At 45.8% G+C, this 19,250-nt stretch overlaps 2 protein-coding genes across 7 annotated transcripts; both read left to right on the top strand.

The window, feature by feature from the left end:
- Positions 1 to 562: 562 nt before the first annotated feature.
- dnpep (aspartyl aminopeptidase) lies at positions 563 to 5,423 on the top strand. Of its 4 annotated transcripts, none has more exons than XM_031852073.1 (15): positions 563 to 665; positions 1,065 to 1,155; positions 1,748 to 1,836; positions 1,940 to 2,053; positions 2,265 to 2,390; positions 2,494 to 2,618; positions 2,740 to 2,824; positions 2,949 to 3,056; positions 3,289 to 3,366; positions 3,449 to 3,529; positions 3,684 to 3,844; positions 4,119 to 4,158; positions 4,289 to 4,390; positions 4,478 to 4,645; positions 4,916 to 5,416. In XM_031852073.1, exons 1-15 carry the CDS (start codon positions 660 to 662, stop codon positions 4,964 to 4,966), a joined length of 1,425 nt encoding a protein of 474 aa, XP_031707933.1. In that variant the 5' UTR covers positions 563 to 659; the 3' UTR covers positions 4,967 to 5,416. The 4 variants fall into 4 exon arrangements, with proteins under 4 accessions (XP_031707933.1, XP_031707932.1, XP_031707934.1 ...); XM_031852072.1 differs by lacking the exon at positions 563 to 665 and adding an exon at positions 676 to 807 and having other exon boundaries at positions 4,916 to 5,423; XM_031852074.1 differs by lacking the exon at positions 563 to 665 and adding an exon at positions 706 to 797 and having other exon boundaries at positions 4,916 to 5,415.
- A 712-nt stretch (positions 5,424 to 6,135) lies between these two features.
- LOC116386178 (receptor-type tyrosine-protein phosphatase-like N) lies at positions 6,136 to 19,164 on the top strand. Of its 3 annotated transcripts, none has more exons than XM_031852198.1 (16): positions 6,136 to 6,321; positions 10,043 to 10,093; positions 12,713 to 12,823; positions 12,912 to 13,011; positions 13,086 to 13,272; positions 13,445 to 13,856; positions 14,217 to 14,360; positions 14,507 to 14,541; positions 14,712 to 14,887; positions 15,532 to 15,618; positions 15,853 to 15,932; positions 16,073 to 16,137; positions 17,736 to 17,948; positions 18,209 to 18,520; positions 18,734 to 18,881; positions 19,002 to 19,164. In XM_031852198.1, the coding sequence occupies exons 1-16, from the start codon at positions 6,243 to 6,245 to the stop codon at positions 19,085 to 19,087; spliced, it is 2,286 nt and encodes a 761-aa protein (XP_031708058.1). In that variant the 5' UTR covers positions 6,136 to 6,242; the 3' UTR covers positions 19,088 to 19,164. The 3 variants fall into 3 exon arrangements, with proteins under 3 accessions (XP_031708058.1, XP_031708057.1, XP_031708059.1); XM_031852197.1 differs by having other exon boundaries at positions 13,442 to 13,856; positions 19,002 to 19,163; XM_031852199.1 differs by lacking the exon at positions 15,532 to 15,618 and having other exon boundaries at positions 13,442 to 13,856.
- Positions 19,165 to 19,250: the final 86 nt, after the last annotated feature.

Consider the following 19,250-nt stretch of genomic DNA (forward strand, 5'->3'; position numbering starts at 1 on the left):
TGTGTGTGTGTGTGTGTGTGTGTGTGTGTGTGTGTGTGTGTGTGTGTTCTCATCTCCCTGGGCTTCCTCAACAGCAGGAGAGACGCTGTGAGCTGACAGCTGATATAAACATCTCTTCATCGTTTTCAGACTCTCCTCTTCTTCCTCCCTCGTTCTTCAGGACTATATAAGGCTGGTTCCTGTGGAGGAATAAGAAGTAAACGAATATGAGTAACAAAGACAGACAGTGAGAGGTCTTTGGATACAAATATGAATAAAGTAAAATCAGAGTGAAAGAGCATACTATTATATTTACTAGAAATGAGTGCATGATCACGCTACTTGTTCTGCACTTCTGGTTAGATGCTAAACTGCAGTGCTTGTCCATAATATAAATATAATAAATATATCTTAATAAATCTACAATAACTAAATAAATATCTCCTGCTTCTCCAGTTTCTCTTTGTGGGGAGGGAGAGGAAGGTAAAGGTGAAAAATGTGTGTGGGCTTGTGAAAAATCAATCGGTTGTAATTACACCGCCCGGCCGATAGAGGTCACTGTGGCGCTGTGGCTGGAATAAAACAGCGCCTGCTTCGCTGTCGGTCTGCAGTCAGCAGATCTCTATCCGAGTCATTACTCTGCCATTGCACCGGGAGTTCATATTTTGACAGTGCAATTAATGCAGGTAAGTGCCATAAAAAAATGATTATTGTCGCTGCGGTATGTGGAGGTGTTGCTCCCTCACACAGAGCTGCTTTGACTTTGACCAGCGGGGGAAGAGAAGCGGAGAAGAAGAGCCAGAGAGTTCGAGTTGCAGGTTAGCAAAGGTTAGCGGTACGTCCTTTATCGGACTATGGCTTTAGCGTAATAATGACAATTTTATCACTAATTTGAATTTGCTACTCATTGTCTTATTGTATATATAAATCTAGCCTCATGAAAAGTAGAGAAGGAAAGATTTGAATCTCGCGAATAGTGTCGAAGTTGTAACTAGTAGCCCGCTAGCTGCTAGCTTAGCTGTCTGCTTCTGATGAACTTGTGCAACTGACTCTTCATTTCTCCTTCTTGCTCTTTGTTTCTCCAGTCTTTGATCATGAAGAGCTCCAAAGAGGCCGTGCAGTCAGCAGCCAAAGAGTTCCTGCAGTTTGTGAACAGTGGGGTGTCTCCATACCACGGTACAGTCTGCACACTAATACTTCTTATTCTGTGTGAAACTGACAATAGTGGATCCTTTATTTAAGTAAAAGTACAAATACCACATTGGTAAAAAGTACTGCATTCAAAACCTTACTTCGTGTAAGTAAAAGTAACCTTATTAAGTATGAACAACAGAAAGTAAAAGTGTTGATTGTGCAGTAAAATGTCAGCGTTGAGAACAAAGAGAGAGCATGTGTTTGCGTGAAGAAGGTGCTGAGTCGAGACTTTTGCAGGTTAGCAGCTGACTTTGAGCTTTAGATAAGATAAGTTTCTGCAGATGAATCGGATGTTTCATAATGTCTCCTATCTTTGCACTGTGACCTGTAGTTCCACACAGAGAGAGTCTTAAATGAGCAATAAAAGAGACAATAAAACATTTAAAAAAACAAATCAATAGAAAGCATCTTCTGGTCAGAGGAGCAAAGACGTCGACAGTCTTTCAGTTGGTGTTGCAGACTGGTGGAACTCCTTCCAGCTTCAATGAAACATGACTCCACGTTCATTGGGTTTAGAAACCCAATGAACGTCTCTGACAGAGAGTCGTGTTGTCTCTTCCGTTCGTCCCTGTAGTGGTTGAAGAATGCAAGCGGCGTCTGCTGCAGGCCGGCTTCATCGAGCTGAAGGAGTCTGAGAAGTGGGACATCAAGCCGTCCAGCAAGGTGGGTTCATGGTCCTCTGTAAGGGGAGTAGAGTATCACATTAGTTGCACATGGTTTCTTGTAGAATAATCCATATTTACATCCCGTCCTCTGCTCTCTTCAGTACTTTGTGACCAGGAACTTCTCCAGCCTCATCGCCTTCGCTGTGGGCGGACGCTTCCTGCCAGGAAACGGCTTCTCCATGATCGGCGCCCACACAGACAGCCCCTGCCTCAGGGTGAGAGCCCGCCCACGTCCACCTGTCAATCACAATCTCACGCTTCCTTGCATCCCTAGAAAGCAGTGAGGATGCTCTCCTAGTTTGTAAAATCCTCTGCTGCCAAAGCTCAACAGAACGGAGAGACTCTTGGTGTCTCCCTCTCATGTTTGAGCTGAAGAACCTCATCTTTTATCAGATTATTCCATTTGATGATGTCTTTGTGCTTCAGGTGAAGCCGAGGTCCAAGAGGACGAAGCAGGGCTGTCTGCAGGTCGGGGTGGAGTGCTACGGCGGAGGCATCTGGAGCACCTGGTTCGACCGTGACCTAACCATCGCCGGCCGCGTTATGGTCAAGGTACCACGATCATAGTTACCAGCGTTTAGTTTAGTGTTAGCATATAATATATATGTCTTTGGGTTTATGGTGAGATCTTTCTGACGTGTGTGTCGTCCTCCAGACCGACGGCCGGCTGGTTCACCGGCTGTTTCACGTGTCCAGACCGCTGCTCAGGATCCCTCACCTGGCCATCCACCTGCAGAGAGACGTCAACGACTCCTTCGGCCCCAACAAGGAGAACCACCTGTAAGCATGGACGCTCAGGATTCAAGGACTATTATACATGTTGAGTTCAGAGACAAGAATGAAAACAGTTTGACTGTGGAGTTTGTGCCAACTCTGTTATGTTTATGTATTTGTTTCTCAGCGTGCCGATCATCGCCACCGTCGTCCAGGAGGAGCTGGAGACGGGCTGTGCATCCAGCGGAGATGCTAGCTGTGCTGTCAACACGGTAAAACAGACACATCTGTAGAACTACACATCCAGGAATGTCGTCTCTGTCGGCCTCACTGTCTGTCTCTTATGGCTGATTTTCTACCAAATTTGAAAGTTTGTGTTGCACTGTCCCTGTGCAGGCGGAGAAGCACCACCCAGCGCTGGTGAAGGTGCTGTGTTCAGAGCTGGGCGTCGAGCCTGAAGCCCTGCTGGACTTTGAGCTCTGTCTGGCCGACACTCAGCCCGCGGTGAGTCGACGAGTAATCCATTGACTTCCTGTCACCGGTAATAATCCAGGTTCACCCCCGACAGCAGCAGTGACTTCAGACAACCAGCAGAATCTCTTATGTTTATGAACAATGCAAAAACACTGTAGAAGAAGTTCTATTCTAATCGTTTATTTCATGAACAGTTGAGGAGAAACAGATTTGATTAGAATGTATTTCTGCTGGTCATGTTCTTCTTCTCTTCCCTCTGCAGGCGTTGGGAGGAGTGTACGAAGAGTTCATCTACTCTCCTCGTCTGGACAACCTCCACAGCTGCTACTGCGCGCTGCAGGTCAGACTCCATCTTCTCTTTGCTTCTTTAGTCTGTTTTCGTCACGTCTAACCACATGAGTGCTTCTCTCTCTGCCTGTCAGGGGCTGCTGGAGTCGTGCTCAGGAGACTCTCTGGACGAAGACCCCAACGTCCGCATGATCACTCTGTACGACAACGAAGAGGTGGGTGTGATCCAGAGTCTCCTGAGCAGCTTGTATTTCTGATTGTTGTCATCTTGAAAAGCTAAACAGCAACAGACTTAAACTAAATTCACAACGTGTGTGTGTGTGTGTGTGTGTGTGTGTGTGTGTGTGTGTGTGTGTGTCGGTCCTGCAGGTGGGATCAGAGAGCGCTCAGGGGGCTCAGTCCAACCTGACGGAGCTCATCCTCAGCCGCCTCTCCTCTTCCGCCTCCAACCTCACCGCCTTCCAGCAGGCGGCGCCGCTCTCCTTCATGATCAGCGCCGACATGGCGCACGCCGTGCACCCCAACTACCAGTCAGTAGTTCTGTCTGCTGTGAACACTGAAGACTCTCCTTACTGTGGCATTATTTGACTCATTTATTTTATATATATTGTTTTCTTTAATATTTGGGATTTAATTAAAGATGAGTCGCCTCAATCAAAATCAAGCCAAGAAATTAAAGTTTCTTAAAGAAAACGGTGTCCAATAAACAGGCAGTTAAACCATGAGAAGTAACACTCAGAGAGTTGTAACAGATATTAAGAAGAAGCCGTCTTCATCTTTTACATTATGTCATTTCATCATCAGGGAGAAGCACGAGGAGAACCATCGTCCTGCTTTCCACAAGGTGAAGAGATTATGTTGATGCATCATTCGTTTCAAAAGGACAAAATGCAAATATCAGTATTTACCACGACATGATGAAAAACACCCTTCAGATTAATATAACGTTTCTAACGTCCACGTCTTGATTTCAGGGTCCAGTGCTCAAGTTCAACAGCAACCAGCGTTACGCTACAACGGCCGTCACCGCCTCCGTAGTCAGAGAGGTGGCCGGCCAGGTCGGCGTGCCGCTGCAGGTACAGCGTGTGATTACAGATGATACACACAGCGCTGCATGTCTTCTATGTAATAATGACTCTGACCGACGGTCCGTCGTCCTGCAGGATGTGATGGTCCGTAACGACAGCCCCTGTGGAAGCACCATTGGGCCCATCCTGGCCGCCCGCCTCGGCGTCCCCGTGGTGGACATCGGCTCTCCGCAGCTCTCCATGCACTCCATCAGAGAGATGTGCTGCACCTCCAGCGTCCTGCAGAGCACCACCCTCTTCAAGGTAACAACGGGTAACACGTCTGTGTTCAGTAAAGGAGACCAAACACAGACCCATGAACTGTTTTTACTAAAAATCACCAAAAAGCTTCGTAAAGATGAGAAGTGTTGGGGAGAGCGGAGAAGATGAACATTTTCCTCTTCTTCTTCTCGGCTGGTGTTTCCTCTCATTTTTTTTTTCTTTCATCTCCTGCAGATATTTGCCACATTTCCTTTTCTTTCACTTCAGTGTTTTTAAACCACGCTCCCACTTCCTGTCTGCTTCCTCCTGCAGGGTTTCTTCCAGTTGTTCCCCACAGTGAGGAGCTCGCTGGTTGTCGACTAGCTGGGAAGAACAACAGCTGATGGAAGCAAAGGATGTCATCTTCAACATGTGGTTGTGTTACTTCAACACATACTCATGTAAAGAATATAGACGTCATGATGGTGTTAATATAGACACGTGTTGAAACTGACACATCCTCCCTTAAGAACAGTTTGAGACGTTTCACTCGTCACTGTAACTCCTCCAAATAAAGGATCCCATTCACATCACACTTCTACATCTTTCATATCAACTGAAAATAAAACGTTGAAAGGTTTTTGTTCTCTTCTGTGTTTGTTAATAATCAGGAAGGTTTCATCCTGCAGGAGAAGCTGCTCTGAGTTTATTTCACCGCTCATATTTAATAAAAGTCAGTGAGGATCCACATGTGATGATCAGTCTGTCTGGATGGTCTCTGGCAGGAGGAGGACTTCTGATCCACGTCATGGTGCAGGAGATGGGAACTCCTCCACACTGCAAGAAATGACAGTTTCCACATCATCCTGTGGACGTAATGAGTTCTATTGCCTCGTTATCTGAGAAAGTAGCTTATGATTTTATCAGAGTGAAACAAACTGAGACTGTCAGAGTGTGATGATAAAACTCAGTCAGTGTTCAGTGAATACTATGTTTTAATAAAATGATCTTGGAGAGCCTTGATGTTCCTCTGAAGTCACCTGCAGCAAACGAGGGTCTGAATCAAATATCAGTTTAATATGAGTTTAGGCCTTCACACGTCTGGATCCTCTTCAGTAATAAAGTGACAAGGCAGGATGAGTCATATCGGTGTTAACTGTGATGGAAGTAAACATAGTTTTAGCTGTAACTGCAAACTAGGGTAAAATAACAAAATGAAACAAAAAAATGATTTGTATTAAAGATGAAAAAGCTATAAAATGTAGAGAAAGTTCTCTGCCAAACAGCACATGAAACCTTTATGAACTTAAGAAGCTCAGGGGCCCCTTAGGCCCCAAACAGTCTAATATAATAATACTGTATGGGCTGTTCATCTGCAGACTTATGCATACTTTTCCTCCAGTAAAGGATCTGTGTACTCCTTCCACTACGTGACAATATTCTACTTTATTCTGTTTTTTTATATTGAATATTGAATATTTCTTGCAGTGTGGAGCCTCCTGTGGTCCTGGTTTTCCAACCAACCGGTGTAACGCACTCGCACACCCCCTCTCCTTCACTCAGCAGCAGCAGCAGCCTCTCCTCAGAGATGGAGAGCTGGTAGAAGTGCAGCAGCAGCGGCCGCTCTCCCCTCCTCGCTCCGGTGGATGTTGGATGTACCATGAGGTCTCCGCGGCTCTGGGCAGCTCTCTGCCTCCTCCTCACCGTCTCCTGCCGGCTGTGCGCGGCCGCCCGACACGGTAAGACGCATCAGATGTGACCCAACACCGACGGAGACGGACGCACTTCCCTTTTAATGAACTATAGGGCGGCGCGTAAATCACGACTCCGCGATGAAAAGTCCGCACAGAGATCCTGTAGTGACTGGTTTACTTAGCAGCGAGTTTGATCACTTGATGTTCCAGCTTTTATCTTCTCCATCAAATTTATTAAGGAGATCATAAAAACTGCAGCTTTTCGGTTGTGTTTCTCTAGAAATGCGCTTGAAGTTGCTCCATATAGAAGTGTTGATCCTCAACACAAAGGAGGACATGTTCTGTGTGCAGCAAACATAGATATCATAAGAGCCTTCAGATCTGCCGGACTTCATCTCATATCTGTTGCGTTTCCTGCCTCCGATCTGTTTACTCCGGTGCTAAATTGCGTCACTGACGCAAATGCCCTGACGGGTCAGCTCGGATGTGTCTGACGATCCGAATGAATCATCGTGTTGTTCAGTCTGCAAAGACAACAACAAACACACAAGCAGACAGCAGGAGAGAGGGAGAGACCCTGAGACATGAAGCATGAGAGAGAGAGATGCTTTGTTTGGTTTGGAAATCCTAATTACGAGACAGTGTGAGGATGAACTTAAGTCTGAGGTCTAAGCTTCAGTGTTTCCTTCACGCTGGAGACGAAGAGAAGCTGAACACATCTTTTCTGAAGCAACCTGTTGCACCGACTCTGCTCTCCACAGATATCACACTAAATACTTTAGCATAGAAAATATAGAAACCCAAAGATGTGTCTGTAGCCCCTGAGTCTCTGGCTGGTAAACCCCTTCAGTAATCCATCCATGGAACAGGTTATAGAGATATTATAGAACATTATTATACCAGTAAGCTGTAAAATCTTAATATCCTGAGAGGAATATTCCAGCAAACAGCACAGTCTCATAATTGACAGTTCATTTGTTTTACAAGATGAAAGACCTCGTATGATCCTCAGGTTACTGTGTGTGAAATATCAATAACACGGAGACGTGGTTTTGTGTTTCTGTAATATAATTGTTCCTGCAGCTCATAAAACGATGCTTATCGAAGGCAGTAAGAACTAAAACGTATCGATAATGACCTGACACTTGGAGAGGTTTGGCAGTTAGATTCAAAGAAGCAAATACAGAAAACATAGAAATACTATAAACGCCTGCAGGGATAATAGGACGTCTCAGTTATGACTCATAACTGACCTCTCAGCTCCGTCTGCTCACACTTACAACAATGGCTTCCTGTCGCCTTGATGCACTAAACACAGTGCAGCGTTCAGCACCACGGACAGCGACCAGCAGAGCGTATTAAACCCTTTTTATCTCAGGTTCATCTGAATATCATTACAGAGACGAAGACATTATTCAGTGACATTTCTACAGGGATTATTAATTATATATCTATGTACAATAGTGCATTTAAAGCCAGTTTATAGCACCTAAAGGTATTTTACTATCATCAGTTGTATTGTATGTTCAGCGTACTGTGATATTTTCACAGGGATCTAAAGTTTCTGTGAAGAACTCAATACTAAAATGAATACTATTTGCTGTCATTTTCAAACATTACAGCCTAATTGGACGGTTCTCTAATGACAGTTTTTAGGAAGTAAAATATCAATAAATTGAGTGAATATATGATGGCTTTATCAATGATGGCAGAGAATTAAGACTGCAGCCCAGAGGGGGCGAGTTCAAGTCTCCAGTTCGAGATCGACGAGGGTTGAAGTCTGAGTCAAGACCAAAAGAAACAAAATAGTAATATTTAGTGTTCTACATACTCAAAGATTGTATTGAGAAGACTGTAATAGACGAGACCAAGTAGTGCAGGATAATACTTTGGAAGATGAAAATATAATAATAAACTTTCATCTCCCCTTTAAAGGATATTTAAACCCCTTTAAATCTTTAAAAACACAAATATATCGTTACATCTTTAATACAGGCGGAGTGTTTTCTTCACACAGATGTAGTTCTTCTCAAACAAGAGGAAATGTTGCATCTGTTGGGATCTACTTTCAGCGGCGGACTGATCCACATGTAGTGAGTGATGACGATGAAGGAACAACAGCGATGTGTTGTTATGGAGGAAGAAGATACATCAGGCCTTTAGATTTGAGTCTTTTCATTAGACTCATGCTGTAAGTACTGCATGTGAGCTCCAGTCAGATGATTACTGTGAGTCTGTGTGAAGTCTAAAGGTTGTAACCTCACTGCCTCTGCTGCCGCTCAGCCGCACCGCTCTGGTCTGATTGTGCTCCGTCCGGGCTGACTCATCCACCTTAGAGCTCCTCCGTCAGCCTGCAGACGCTCCCACAGCACCATGGTCCAATGTGGCAGGTTACTGGATAATAACAGCAAAGGCACTTATGATGGTGGTGGTGGTGGTGGTGGTGGTGGTGGTGGGAGGGACTTGATGATGATGAGTCATCTTATGTGCGTAAAACACACATTACACCAGTTGGTCACCACTGTCCAAATAGTTTTTCAATGCTTTCTAGATGTCTTTCTTCATTTAAATGGCAGTAACGTGAGTCATGGTGCGGACCTTAAAGACACAGCTCCTCGTGTTGATTTAATGTGGAAATAAACCAACGCTCACTGGTTGGAGATGGGATGTAAACTCCAGTTGTTTTGCTTTGAGGAGGATTGTTTGTACGGCGACTAGACGTCACACTTATTAACTCTTTAGATTATGTTTGATATATTGTCAAAGTATTATGGGATGAATGGCTCCTAAAGTCCTCTTTTAGTAATGAGACGAGGAAACATCTTCTGTTGGCTGCGTTCCTGCTCAGATGGAGCCACACCTTCACAGGACACAGGAAACAAGATGAAGCTGATGCTGATGTCAGCTCCTCTCTCTCCCTCTCTCTCTCTCTGTCTCTCCCTCTATCTCTCTCTCTCTCTCTCTCTCTCTCTCTCTCTCTCTCTCTCTGTGTCTCTCTCTAGTTTGATCAGGAGAAAGACGTTTGTGAGAGAACAGCAGGATGAGATGCAGGATGAGACCTGCTGCCGGCTGAGTGGGGTCATTTTCACGCTATTGTTGTGATGAAATTGAATCAAAGCCGAGAGCTCATTGCTGAGTCTGTTTCTATGACTCCCTGGAGTCATAACAAGTGACTCATAGTACTTTTACCTGTAAGGAGTTGTTTCACAGTGTGGTAGTACTTTTAAAACGATAATGTACCAAGGTGTTGACGTCAGGATGAACCCACAGGGCCTCATCTATCAGCCGGCTCATTACACACTCGGTCACAGTGGGTAATGAGCGGGTAATGTTGTGTGTTAGCATGTCGGGGGGGTGACAGTGATGGACAGTCTGCAGGACGACTTTAACGAGACGATGATCTCCTGGAGGAGAGAGGAGGCAGAGCTAAGAGGGGAGGGATGAGTGGGCGGAGAACGCATTAGTCATCATGTGCAGCTTTGACGGAGGAGGCGACGGACGGACGGAGAAACTCTCCGTTGTGTGTTTAGCGGCGTCTCCTCTCTCCTCCTTCAGTGGAGATTCCCTCTCTGAGCAGTGAAGCCAGAAGAACATCCTCTCACTCATCAAAGCCTCCATTTTTATTCAAATAATATTTCTTTATGTTGAAATATTCTCACAGCACCGGCAGGTTTAAATAAAAACAAAGGAACTTTACTCTCAATCGCAGACTGTCCGATAATAAACTTAGTGTGCGTTGATGTTTCTGTTTGTTGTGTGTCTGCAGGCTGCTTGTTTGAGAAGAAGCTCTGTCCCAGAGATCAGCCGTGCACCGACGGTGAGTTTTACCGTCTTTGAATCCTTGTTGCCTTCACATGTTGGGTTCATGTATGATGCCATGAGCATTAAAGTCCACTCTGATTGGCCTGAGGGCGTTCATTACCTCCACAGAGGCGCTCGGCTTTGATGTATTATTGTACAAGAGAGCCATCCTGCTGATTGAGCCTCTTCCTGACAGTGGTAAGAAAGAGGACTGCATGGGGTGCGGCAGGGCTTTGAGTTGAATGCTAAGAAGGAATGCATGTCAAGAGGAATATCATGGTCATAAAACAACATGTTTGACATAGACTCACTGTAATTAAGAGGTTCAGTTCACTCAAATCACTAAAATGCTTCATTTTCCTTTAGCTGGTTTCCTTCAGACAGAGAGAACGTTGAGTATCACATATTTATTGATCTACTGTGACGAGTACATCAGTATAAGAAAACTAAAATGACCCAACGGCTCTCGTTAAATCAACAGCATGAAGAAGTGAGGAGAAATATGTGTCTGTGAGTCTTTAAACATCTATTCTCAAACCACACACGCCTCTTTCACACGTTCACGAGGCCGAGTTAAAACCCAGATATCCTCCTCTGGCAGGCTGACGTGGACGCTTTCTTCCCCCCGTAGGAAGCTCGTATTCACGGTACCCCGAATGCAGCGTGACGAGTTTATTAAGTCGACCAATAGTGAGCGTGTGTGTGTGCCCAGCAGGCAACAGCTGCAGCGACGCGCTTCAGGAAGCTGTGACGTGTCTTCTGTCCATCACACATCCTGCCTGTTCAAACATGGCTGGGATGTCTTTACAAGAGCGTGCACGTGCGTGAGCGTGCACCTGTGTGTCTCAGCCCTCAGAGGCAGCTGAATTACTGATGCTGGTATGTTTCCGTGTCTTCCTTCAGGATGTTTGCAGAGACGGGAACATTTAGGGAACATGAGCGGAATTCATTCAGGTGTCACGACGTGTGTTTGATGATGGCGCGAGGAAGTGCATGTGCTGAAACGCAGGAATGAGAGTGTGGAGAGAGGGTGCACGTCAGACTGCATTATAAACACAATGAGCCTGAAACATCTGTAATCTGTGTTAAAACGCTGTAATATTGAGTAAAATCAATACATTCCAGACGGCATTGAACGAGCGAACCCTTCTGTTTCTTTAAACATCTGTAATCTGTCGTTTATTTAATCAGAAGACATTTCCAAGCAGCAGATGTTACTACTACATTTCAGTGTGTGTGTGTGTGTGTGTGTGGCGTGAACAATGATTGGTTTGTCTGTGAGGTTCGTTACATCGGCAGAAAGGTGGAGCGAGCGACATGAAGACATGAAGCCGAAGAGACAAAAGAGAGAAAAGGAGCGAGAGCGCAACGTAAACAAGGTCTCCCTCCGTCAGCCGCTCTCAGCCAATCACGGCTCGTCCTGGCCGTCTCTATGACAACAGTGACATCACTTGCCTGACGACCGTGTGTCTCCCATGTGTGTGTGTGTGTGTGTTTGATGAGAGATGGAGGGAGACAGAGGCGATGACTCACCACAGCCCACGCACACACACACACTGTGCTTCACTATGTGTGTGTACAAGTGTGAAGTGTACATGTGTTTCTATGTACACACTTGTGTACACGTGTACACATGTACTCTGTGTTTCTGGCACTACATTGTGTGTGTTTTGTGCGCTTGTCTATGTGGTTTGTGTACATGTGTGTCTACGTGCGTATTTGTACATTATGGTCATATTCATGTGTGTTTTTCCTGCTTTGTTCCTTCAGTGAACATCAGCTCTGTGTTCACAATCACATCTCAAAATACTTTCTTGGTTATGATAGATTATGTCTCTGGTGCATACATATACTACAGTAGTATTAGTAGTAGTAGTAGTTGGTGTGCTTTTATTTAAAGGGGTTCTACCCGACATCATATTTGAACCATTTTTATTGTTAATTAATCAAGAAAGTCGAGTTCTTTGGTCTTTGAAATGTCAGAAAGAAGCCACGGTGACGCCCTCACGTGTTCTTTTGTCCATAACTCAATAGAGATATTCAGTGTACTGTCATAGAGGAGTAAAGAGACACAATAACGGATTCATCGATGATCGAAATAGCTGTCGGTTAACATAACTAACCGATGAAGCGCTGCAGCTCTAGAGGGTTCTCTCATGATTTCACTCAAACATTACACATGCACTGAGGCCTGAGGAGTAAAACATTGAATATTAAGAAGACGAAGATGAGAGAAGGAATAAACATAAGTTTAGTGGTGACTTCTTACTTCCTGTCTTATTGGACCCTTCAGATTCACCTCTGCTCTCTAACCCTGTGCAGATGAACTCTCTGCATGGATACATGTTTACAATGTGTTGTGAAAAAAGCAGCTTCCTGTCCAACTTTTACAGTCGGACGCCATCCAGGTGAAATGTCTGTAACTGTGAAGCGTGTAGCGTTATTCTACTGTTTACCGTGGAGGTGTAGAGATGGAGATATGAACAAAGACTACAGTCCGTCCTCAACAGAGTACAGAGGGATGTGAAGCGGGTTCTCCTCTCCAGTGTTTACTCTGCTCCTGCTGGATACGCTCACATTGAAGTGACAGTTTGAAGACGTGAAGAAGCTGAGTGGCTGCTCTCTTCCTGTGCAGACGGATTGTTCGGTCAGTGCCAGACTCCTCACCAGGAGCCCGTCCAGTACCAGGTGTCTGTCCCCGTCCTGCACAGGCTGCAGGAAGTCCTCAAAGACCTGATGGTGCAAGGTGGGTCTCTACTGAAGCTCCATGAGCATCAGCCTTTAACATCCGCTAAGAGAGAAGTAAGAGAAAGTATCTTCGTGTCGCTGCTCAGGTCTGACCTGGAGGGACGGCGTCACGCAGGCCATCATCGGCCGAGAGCTGAGTCGCGTCCCCACTGTCGGCTCCAAACTTCATGAGAAGTCTCCAAACCAGTAAGAACACCTCCAGCATCAGTCCAGAACGCAACGACACACATTTGAAATGAATTAAAAGTGGTGTTCCCCAGGATGTCCAGACTGTCGGGCCCCAGGATGTCCAGACTGTCGGGCCCCAGTCAGCGGAGGGTTCAGGGGCCCGAGGATCCAGCTGACCCCGGGATGATGAAGCAGTACGTGGACTACCTGGTCCTCGACCCCTCCCAGTCCTCCGTTCACATGCAGACGCCCCTGCTGGACCCTTACACCTACCACCAGGTGGGAGGAGTGTGCATCATTCATTCAAAAGAGTGCATTTAAACATGCATTTATCCTGATTATAGACATAACTATGCAACTGTATTTGCTCTTTTATGAAGCGATACTGTGTCTGAGGAGTGTTTTCAGCTCTACGTAGACTGATTCTGGTGCACATGTGTTGCTGCAGCAGCAGTACGGCTACCAGGAGGAAGAGGAGCGCTCCCTCAACTCTCTGGACGATAATCCAGCCTTCGCCTCCCCTTCTCGATCCAAATCCCAAGGAAACCCTCTGGACAGAGACCGGCAGCTTCTCCAGGACCTGGTGTCTTTTTACCTCACCTCCCCCTCTTCCTCCTCTTCCTCCCCTGTGCAGTCCCTCTCCCACCACAGAGGGGCGGTACCAGCAGCTGCAGGATTCCCCTCTTCACTGTCCTCCTCCTCCTCCTCCTCCTCCTCCTTCTTCCCAGACCTGGACTTCCCCTTGGACTACAGCGAGGACTACGTTTCCCAGGTGGCTCAGCTCAGCAAGCAGCAGCAGCAGCAGCAGCAGCAGCAGGAGAGGAAGGAGCAGGAAGAGTACGACGCCCTGTCAGGACTGGATGGTGAGAGAGGAAATAAAGAAATGCAGACAAAAGAAATATCAAAAATATTATATTATATATAAATATATTATAAATAAGTGTGGAGCTGAAAAGTTCCTTCAACGTTTGGAGGTTTAAAATTCAGATCAACAAACATGCAGTGGTGGAAAATAACATCAAAGTTATGTGCACATTAGTATGATAATATAATAGCTTTTATTCTGCATAGTATAGTAAAGTCTATTTAAATGCTTTGGTCACATGTTGAATGCAGGTCTTTGTATTTCTACGTGCTAGAACCACATGTTGAATGTAAAGTCTGAACTCAGACAGAAAGCCTCTGAAATGAGTTGAGTTCCAGTAACGACGGCGTGTTTTCAGAGCACTCTCTGCAGAGGCTGGCTCTGCTGCTCGACCACTACGGCCTCGACGTCAACGACTTGTCCCCCGAGCAGAGAGACGACCTGCCGGCCGCTCTGAAGCAGCTGCAGCTGGAGAACTCCTTCGCCCGCAAGCAGACCGAAGGTCGGTCTGCTCGTCTGCTTTCATTCATGACAACAAGATAACTGAAGCTTCAAGTCAGCCGTTTGTCTGTCTGATGAAATAAGACTCAAGCGCTGTGAGTGATGCAGAGGTGCAGATCATTTGTCTTCTTTTTGTTCCCTGTTCAGATGAGTATGAGAGCAATGCTGCCACAAGAAAGAAGGTGAACATCCTTTTTCTTTCTTATTGATTATTTGATGTAATAATATATTCCTGAAAACACATTTTTAAAGTAACTATTACTGTAAAAAGTACGAAGTAGCAGAAAAGGGAAATACTCAAGTACTTACTCACAGATCCCCAGTAAAACGTTTATCTATCGTTATCCATCAGGTCACAGAGGGTTCAATGGCATTCAAGATGGCCGCCCCTGAGGCTCCACCTTCCACCGTCAAGACCCCCAAACCAGAAGCAGCCCAGAAAGATTCGCCTCCCTCTGTGGCAGCCGACCAGGGCGACCTGAGGACGGCCAAGGCGGAGGAGTACGGCTTCATCACCACCAATCAGAGGTACCGTACGCTCACCTCCTCCACCTATCAGAGGTACCGTACGCTCACCTCCTCCACCGATCAGAGGTACCGTACGCTCACCTCCTCCACCGATCAGAGGTACCGTACGCTCACCTCCTCCACCTATCACAGGTACCGTACGCTCACCTCCTCCACCGATCAGAGGTACCGTACGCTCACCTCCTCCACCTATCAGAGGTACCGTACGCTCACCTCCTCCACCTATCAGAGGTACCGTACGCTCACCTCCTCCACCGATCAGGAGATGACTTCCTGTGTGGATGAATGACGCTGTGGATGATGTTGTCTTCATGTTGTGAGTCTGTTTGTGTTTGTGAGGAACAGACGTGGACGGAGAAAAAGACCAAAGAATGATGGTAAGGACATAAGGAAAGAAAGGAGGACAGTAGGGAGGAATGAAGGAAGGAAGGTAGGAAGGAAGGAAGGAAGGAAGGAAGGTGATATCAGTCATGGAGGAGAAAAAGCAGAAAATTTTCAATATAAAAGTGAAACGATACCAGAAGCGCTCAGTTACTTTCCACCTCTGATGAATGAGTGTGTAAATGTGTGTTTACGTATGTGTGTGTGTGTGTGTGTGTGTGTGTGTGTGTGTGTGTGTGTGTGTGTGCGCTTTGTCACCGCAGCCCCCTCAGTCTGAACGACGGGCTGAGTCTGTTGAAGCTGCTGTCGGAGAGGATGGGCCTCTCCACCGACTCCTTCATCAACATCAGGTAGGACCATGAACATCTGGCTCTGGATCCTCCTCATGAGAACCTCCTTCATGGGATCAAACCAAACCAGACGTAGAAACCTGCTGGAGCGACTTCCCTCTCAGATAAAGATGGGAAGAAACAACATCTCCCTCTGAGAGAAAAGAAACGAAGATAAATAAATACTCAAATGTACCTGAATTACTTGAGTATTGAGTATTGTGTGTATATGCTCTTGTGTTTTGTCGTCTGCAGTGTTGTCGGACCTGCGATCACCTTCAGGATCAGACCGAACTCCAAGAACCTGACGGCTGAAGACGTGGCAGAGAAAGCCGGTACGTCACACTTAAACTACTACTACTACTTTCTTCTTCTTCTTCTTCTTCTTCTTCTTCTTCAAATACTGTCAGCCATAGTGCCTCAACAACTCCAGGTTTGAGGCAGCAGGCTCACTTTGTGTGTTTTGTTTCTGCAGTTGCAGAGAAGAACTTCCCGGAGTCTGAGACGGGCCTGAAGGTGCTGCAGAGCGGAGTTGGAGAGGTGGGTGATGGTGGAATGTTTTCAGAGAAGAAGAAAGGCAGAAAAGCTGATCATATATATATATATATATATATTAAAATACATTTAAAGTACCAACAGTTAAAGTACTCATTATGAAAAATTATATATATATACGTATATATGAGAAATGAGAACTAATAAAGTTGTATTTATTCCACGATCTGGAAATGCATCCTTTATTTAAACGTAAAAAAACAAATGCGTACACTTTTATTGTGAAAGATAGTCCCGGAAGTCCAGTTAGTTTGATTTCAGTCTAGCTTGACACTCTCGGTATTTGGGCACTGGGTCCATGTGAGAGCAGCAGCAGGTGAGGAGCGCTGCTCTGCATCGTGTGTTTGGTGAGTGAGAACATGACTAATTAAAAGATTAAAGGTTATTATTAATAATGCAGAGTTAGTTAGTTCATCAGTCAAGCCTGAAGTCAAATTTATGACCATTTATTCTCATCGATGACTTCACAAAAACATCTATTCTGATAAAGATGAATAATAATTAGTTTAAAGTGACATTTATGTACTTAATGTTATCTACATAATGTTCCTTCACTATCAGGATCTAATGTCATTTAATGTGATTTTAATTATTTACGCTCTTTGTGTCATATTCCTATAATATTCTCAGTGATATAAGTCCTTTATTATGTATTATCTATTGTTATGTTCCTATAATAGTAGTGACTTTTTGTTCTTAACGTTCTCGATGTGACAGTTCCCTGCTTAATGTTGTTTGTTATCATTATATCTATAATGTATCTGTAGATACCTTTAGTGAGTTTTAATGCAGGGATCTTATTTCATTATCTGAGCACAAAAACATCTAAAGTACGTCACAGGATCTGTTATTGAGACAACTTTACACATTTTAAAGGCAAGTTTCATCAGTTTTATGGCCCTTTATTAAATGATTTATCTCGTGTTTCATGTGGTGAATCTTTATTTGTCTGTAGAGAGGAAAACGTGACTTGTAATGATTAGATCTCATGTGAGGTTCGTAAAGCAGCGATCCACCTCTAACCACATGTAACCTGCTCATCCATTCTCTTTCTTTCCTGTTTCACACACTGAAACCCAACGGGCCCCTTTATAATAGCAGGTGAAGTACCCGTTCTACCCCCGCAGCTCAGGCTTTAATGTCCTCAGAACACACACACACGCACACGCACACACACATGCACACGCACGCACACACACACACGCACACGCACGCACTGAGACAGAGAGCGCCTCACATTCCTGAGGCCCACAGAGAGGAAGGAGGAGGCCTGAAAGGTCAAGAGAGACAATTCAACCAAGGAGAGGAGGAGGAGGAGGAAACAGGAGGGAGGGAGGGAGGACAATGAAAAGGAGGGGAGGAAAAGAGGGGATAAAAGGATGAGAGGAGAGGGCAGAAAGGGAAGATAGGAGGACGAGAGGGGAGGAGGAAAAGGAGAGGAAGATGAAAGGCACATTTTTGTCCCAGGTTCCTGCTGAGAGGGATGGGAAGGAATAAAGGAAGAGATACCTCCTCCTCCTCTTCCTCACTTTTTTAACCCTGTCGACCTCCTTAATTAATCGTATTTCTCCCTCCTGCCACAGAGGAATGATGGGAAGGCGTTGCCCCTCGCGACCCGAGTCCAGCCCAGAGGCTCCAGCTGGGTGTTCGCCACCCTGGTGGCCATGGCCTGCATGGGCAGCATCCTGGTGGCGGCCATGACCATCGCCTGCCTGCGTACCCACGCCCACCGGCTGGCGGCAAAGAAGCTGGGTCTGGGACCCGAGGGGGGCAGTTTCACCCACCAGGAGTACCAGGTGAGGAGGGAGAACTAGGAATATGTCATCAGCTCTGAACAAAAGAAACGTTCAGTCAGGATCACAAGAACAAGACAGCATTTAAAGAGATGTCCACACTGGCTGCATTGAACATCATAAATCCTCAATAATTCAAATAATAAGAAATGTTCTCAAGTTAATTCAACAGAAGCACGTCAAATGGTTCGGGTAATATGTATAGAACATATTAAAGAGCACGATAAACGTGATAAAGCAGTGATGCATAACTGGCTCACCAGGACCTGTGTCGCCAGCACATGTCCTCCAAAGGCGCCTTCGGACGGCTGGAAGCTGCTGCCCTCGGCGCCGTGGGAGGAGCTAGCGGAGGAGGAGGAGGTGCAGGAGGAGGAGGAGGTGCAGGAGGAGGAGGGGGTGCTGGTGTCGTAGGTGGAGGAGCAGGAGGCGGAGGTACCGACTCCAGGGTGAGCAGCGTGTCGTCCCAGTTCAGCGACGGAGCCCAGCCCAGTCCGAGCTCCCACGGCAGCACGCCGTCGTGGTGCGAGGAGCCGGCCCAGGCCAACATGGACATCTCCACCGGTCACATGATCCTGGTCAGTACCGGATGTTACGGCCCCTTAAAGTAGGAGGTTTTAGGGTCTTTACTTCTTATTGGAAAAGTACAAGTACATTGAAATATGTATATGTATGTCTGTGATCCATGTCATTTCTTATTATTTGTCTTGCATGCTTTACGATCCACTCACATTGCTGTTAGTGGAAGTGTAGAGAGAATAACAGAGACATAAGCTGCTAACGTCCCCCAGGCCTACATGGAGGACCACCTGAGGAACAAGGACCGTCTGATGAAGGAGTGGGAGGCTCTGTGCTCCTACCAGGCCGAGCCCAGCGTCGTCTCCGTGGCTCAGAGCGACGCCAACGCCAAGAAGAACCGCTGCCCCGACTCTGTACCCTGTGAGTCTAAAGACACCAAACATGTCTGAATATGATACACGAGACATCTAGAACATTAACAAGAAGAAATAACAGAGAAGAATGGATGTTGAGGGTTTAAATGTCCCTGTTGTCCTGAAGATGACCACTCGAGGGTGAAGCTGAAAGCGGAGATCAACCCTTCCCGCTCTGACTACATCAATGGCAGCACCATAGTAAGTATGTAAGGCTAATGATCACCACGGTCAACCGCGTGGTTGCTCAAAGACTGGCAGTAACTAAAACATATCATACTTCAGTCTGTCATAAAACAACGTTATAGTATCAAATGTTATACAATATCATACTATAGTATGCCATTAATAAATAACAAAGACGTTGTGGTCATAG

Source organism: Anarrhichthys ocellatus, unplaced genomic scaffold, assembly GCF_004355925.1.
Source record: "Anarrhichthys ocellatus isolate YVR2014 unplaced genomic scaffold, GSC_Weel_1.0 scaffold12, whole genome shotgun sequence".
NCBI lineage: Eukaryota > Metazoa > Chordata > Actinopteri > Perciformes > Anarhichadidae > Anarrhichthys > Anarrhichthys ocellatus.

Coding starts and splice junctions, on each gene's coding strand:
- LOC116386178 (XM_031852197.1), top strand. CDS start 6,243: ATGAGGTCTCCGCGGCTCTGGGCAGCTCTCTGCCTCCTCCTCACCGTC. Junction 10,094..12,712: donor AGATCAGCCGTGCACCGACG/GTGAGTTTTACC, acceptor CTTCCTGTGCAG/ACGGATTGTTCGGTCAGTGC. Junction 12,824..12,911: donor CAAAGACCTGATGGTGCAAG/GTGGGTCTCTAC, acceptor GTCGCTGCTCAG/GTCTGACCTGGAGGGACGGC.
- dnpep (XM_031852072.1), top strand. CDS start 703: ATGTGGAGGTGTTGCTCCCTCACACAGAGCTGCTTTGACTTTGACCAG. Junction 808..1,064: donor CGAGTTGCAGGTTAGCAAAG/GTTAGCGGTACG, acceptor TTGTTTCTCCAG/TCTTTGATCATGAAGAGCTC. Junction 2,054..2,264: donor CAGACAGCCCCTGCCTCAGG/GTGAGAGCCCGC, acceptor TTTGTGCTTCAG/GTGAAGCCGAGGTCCAAGAG.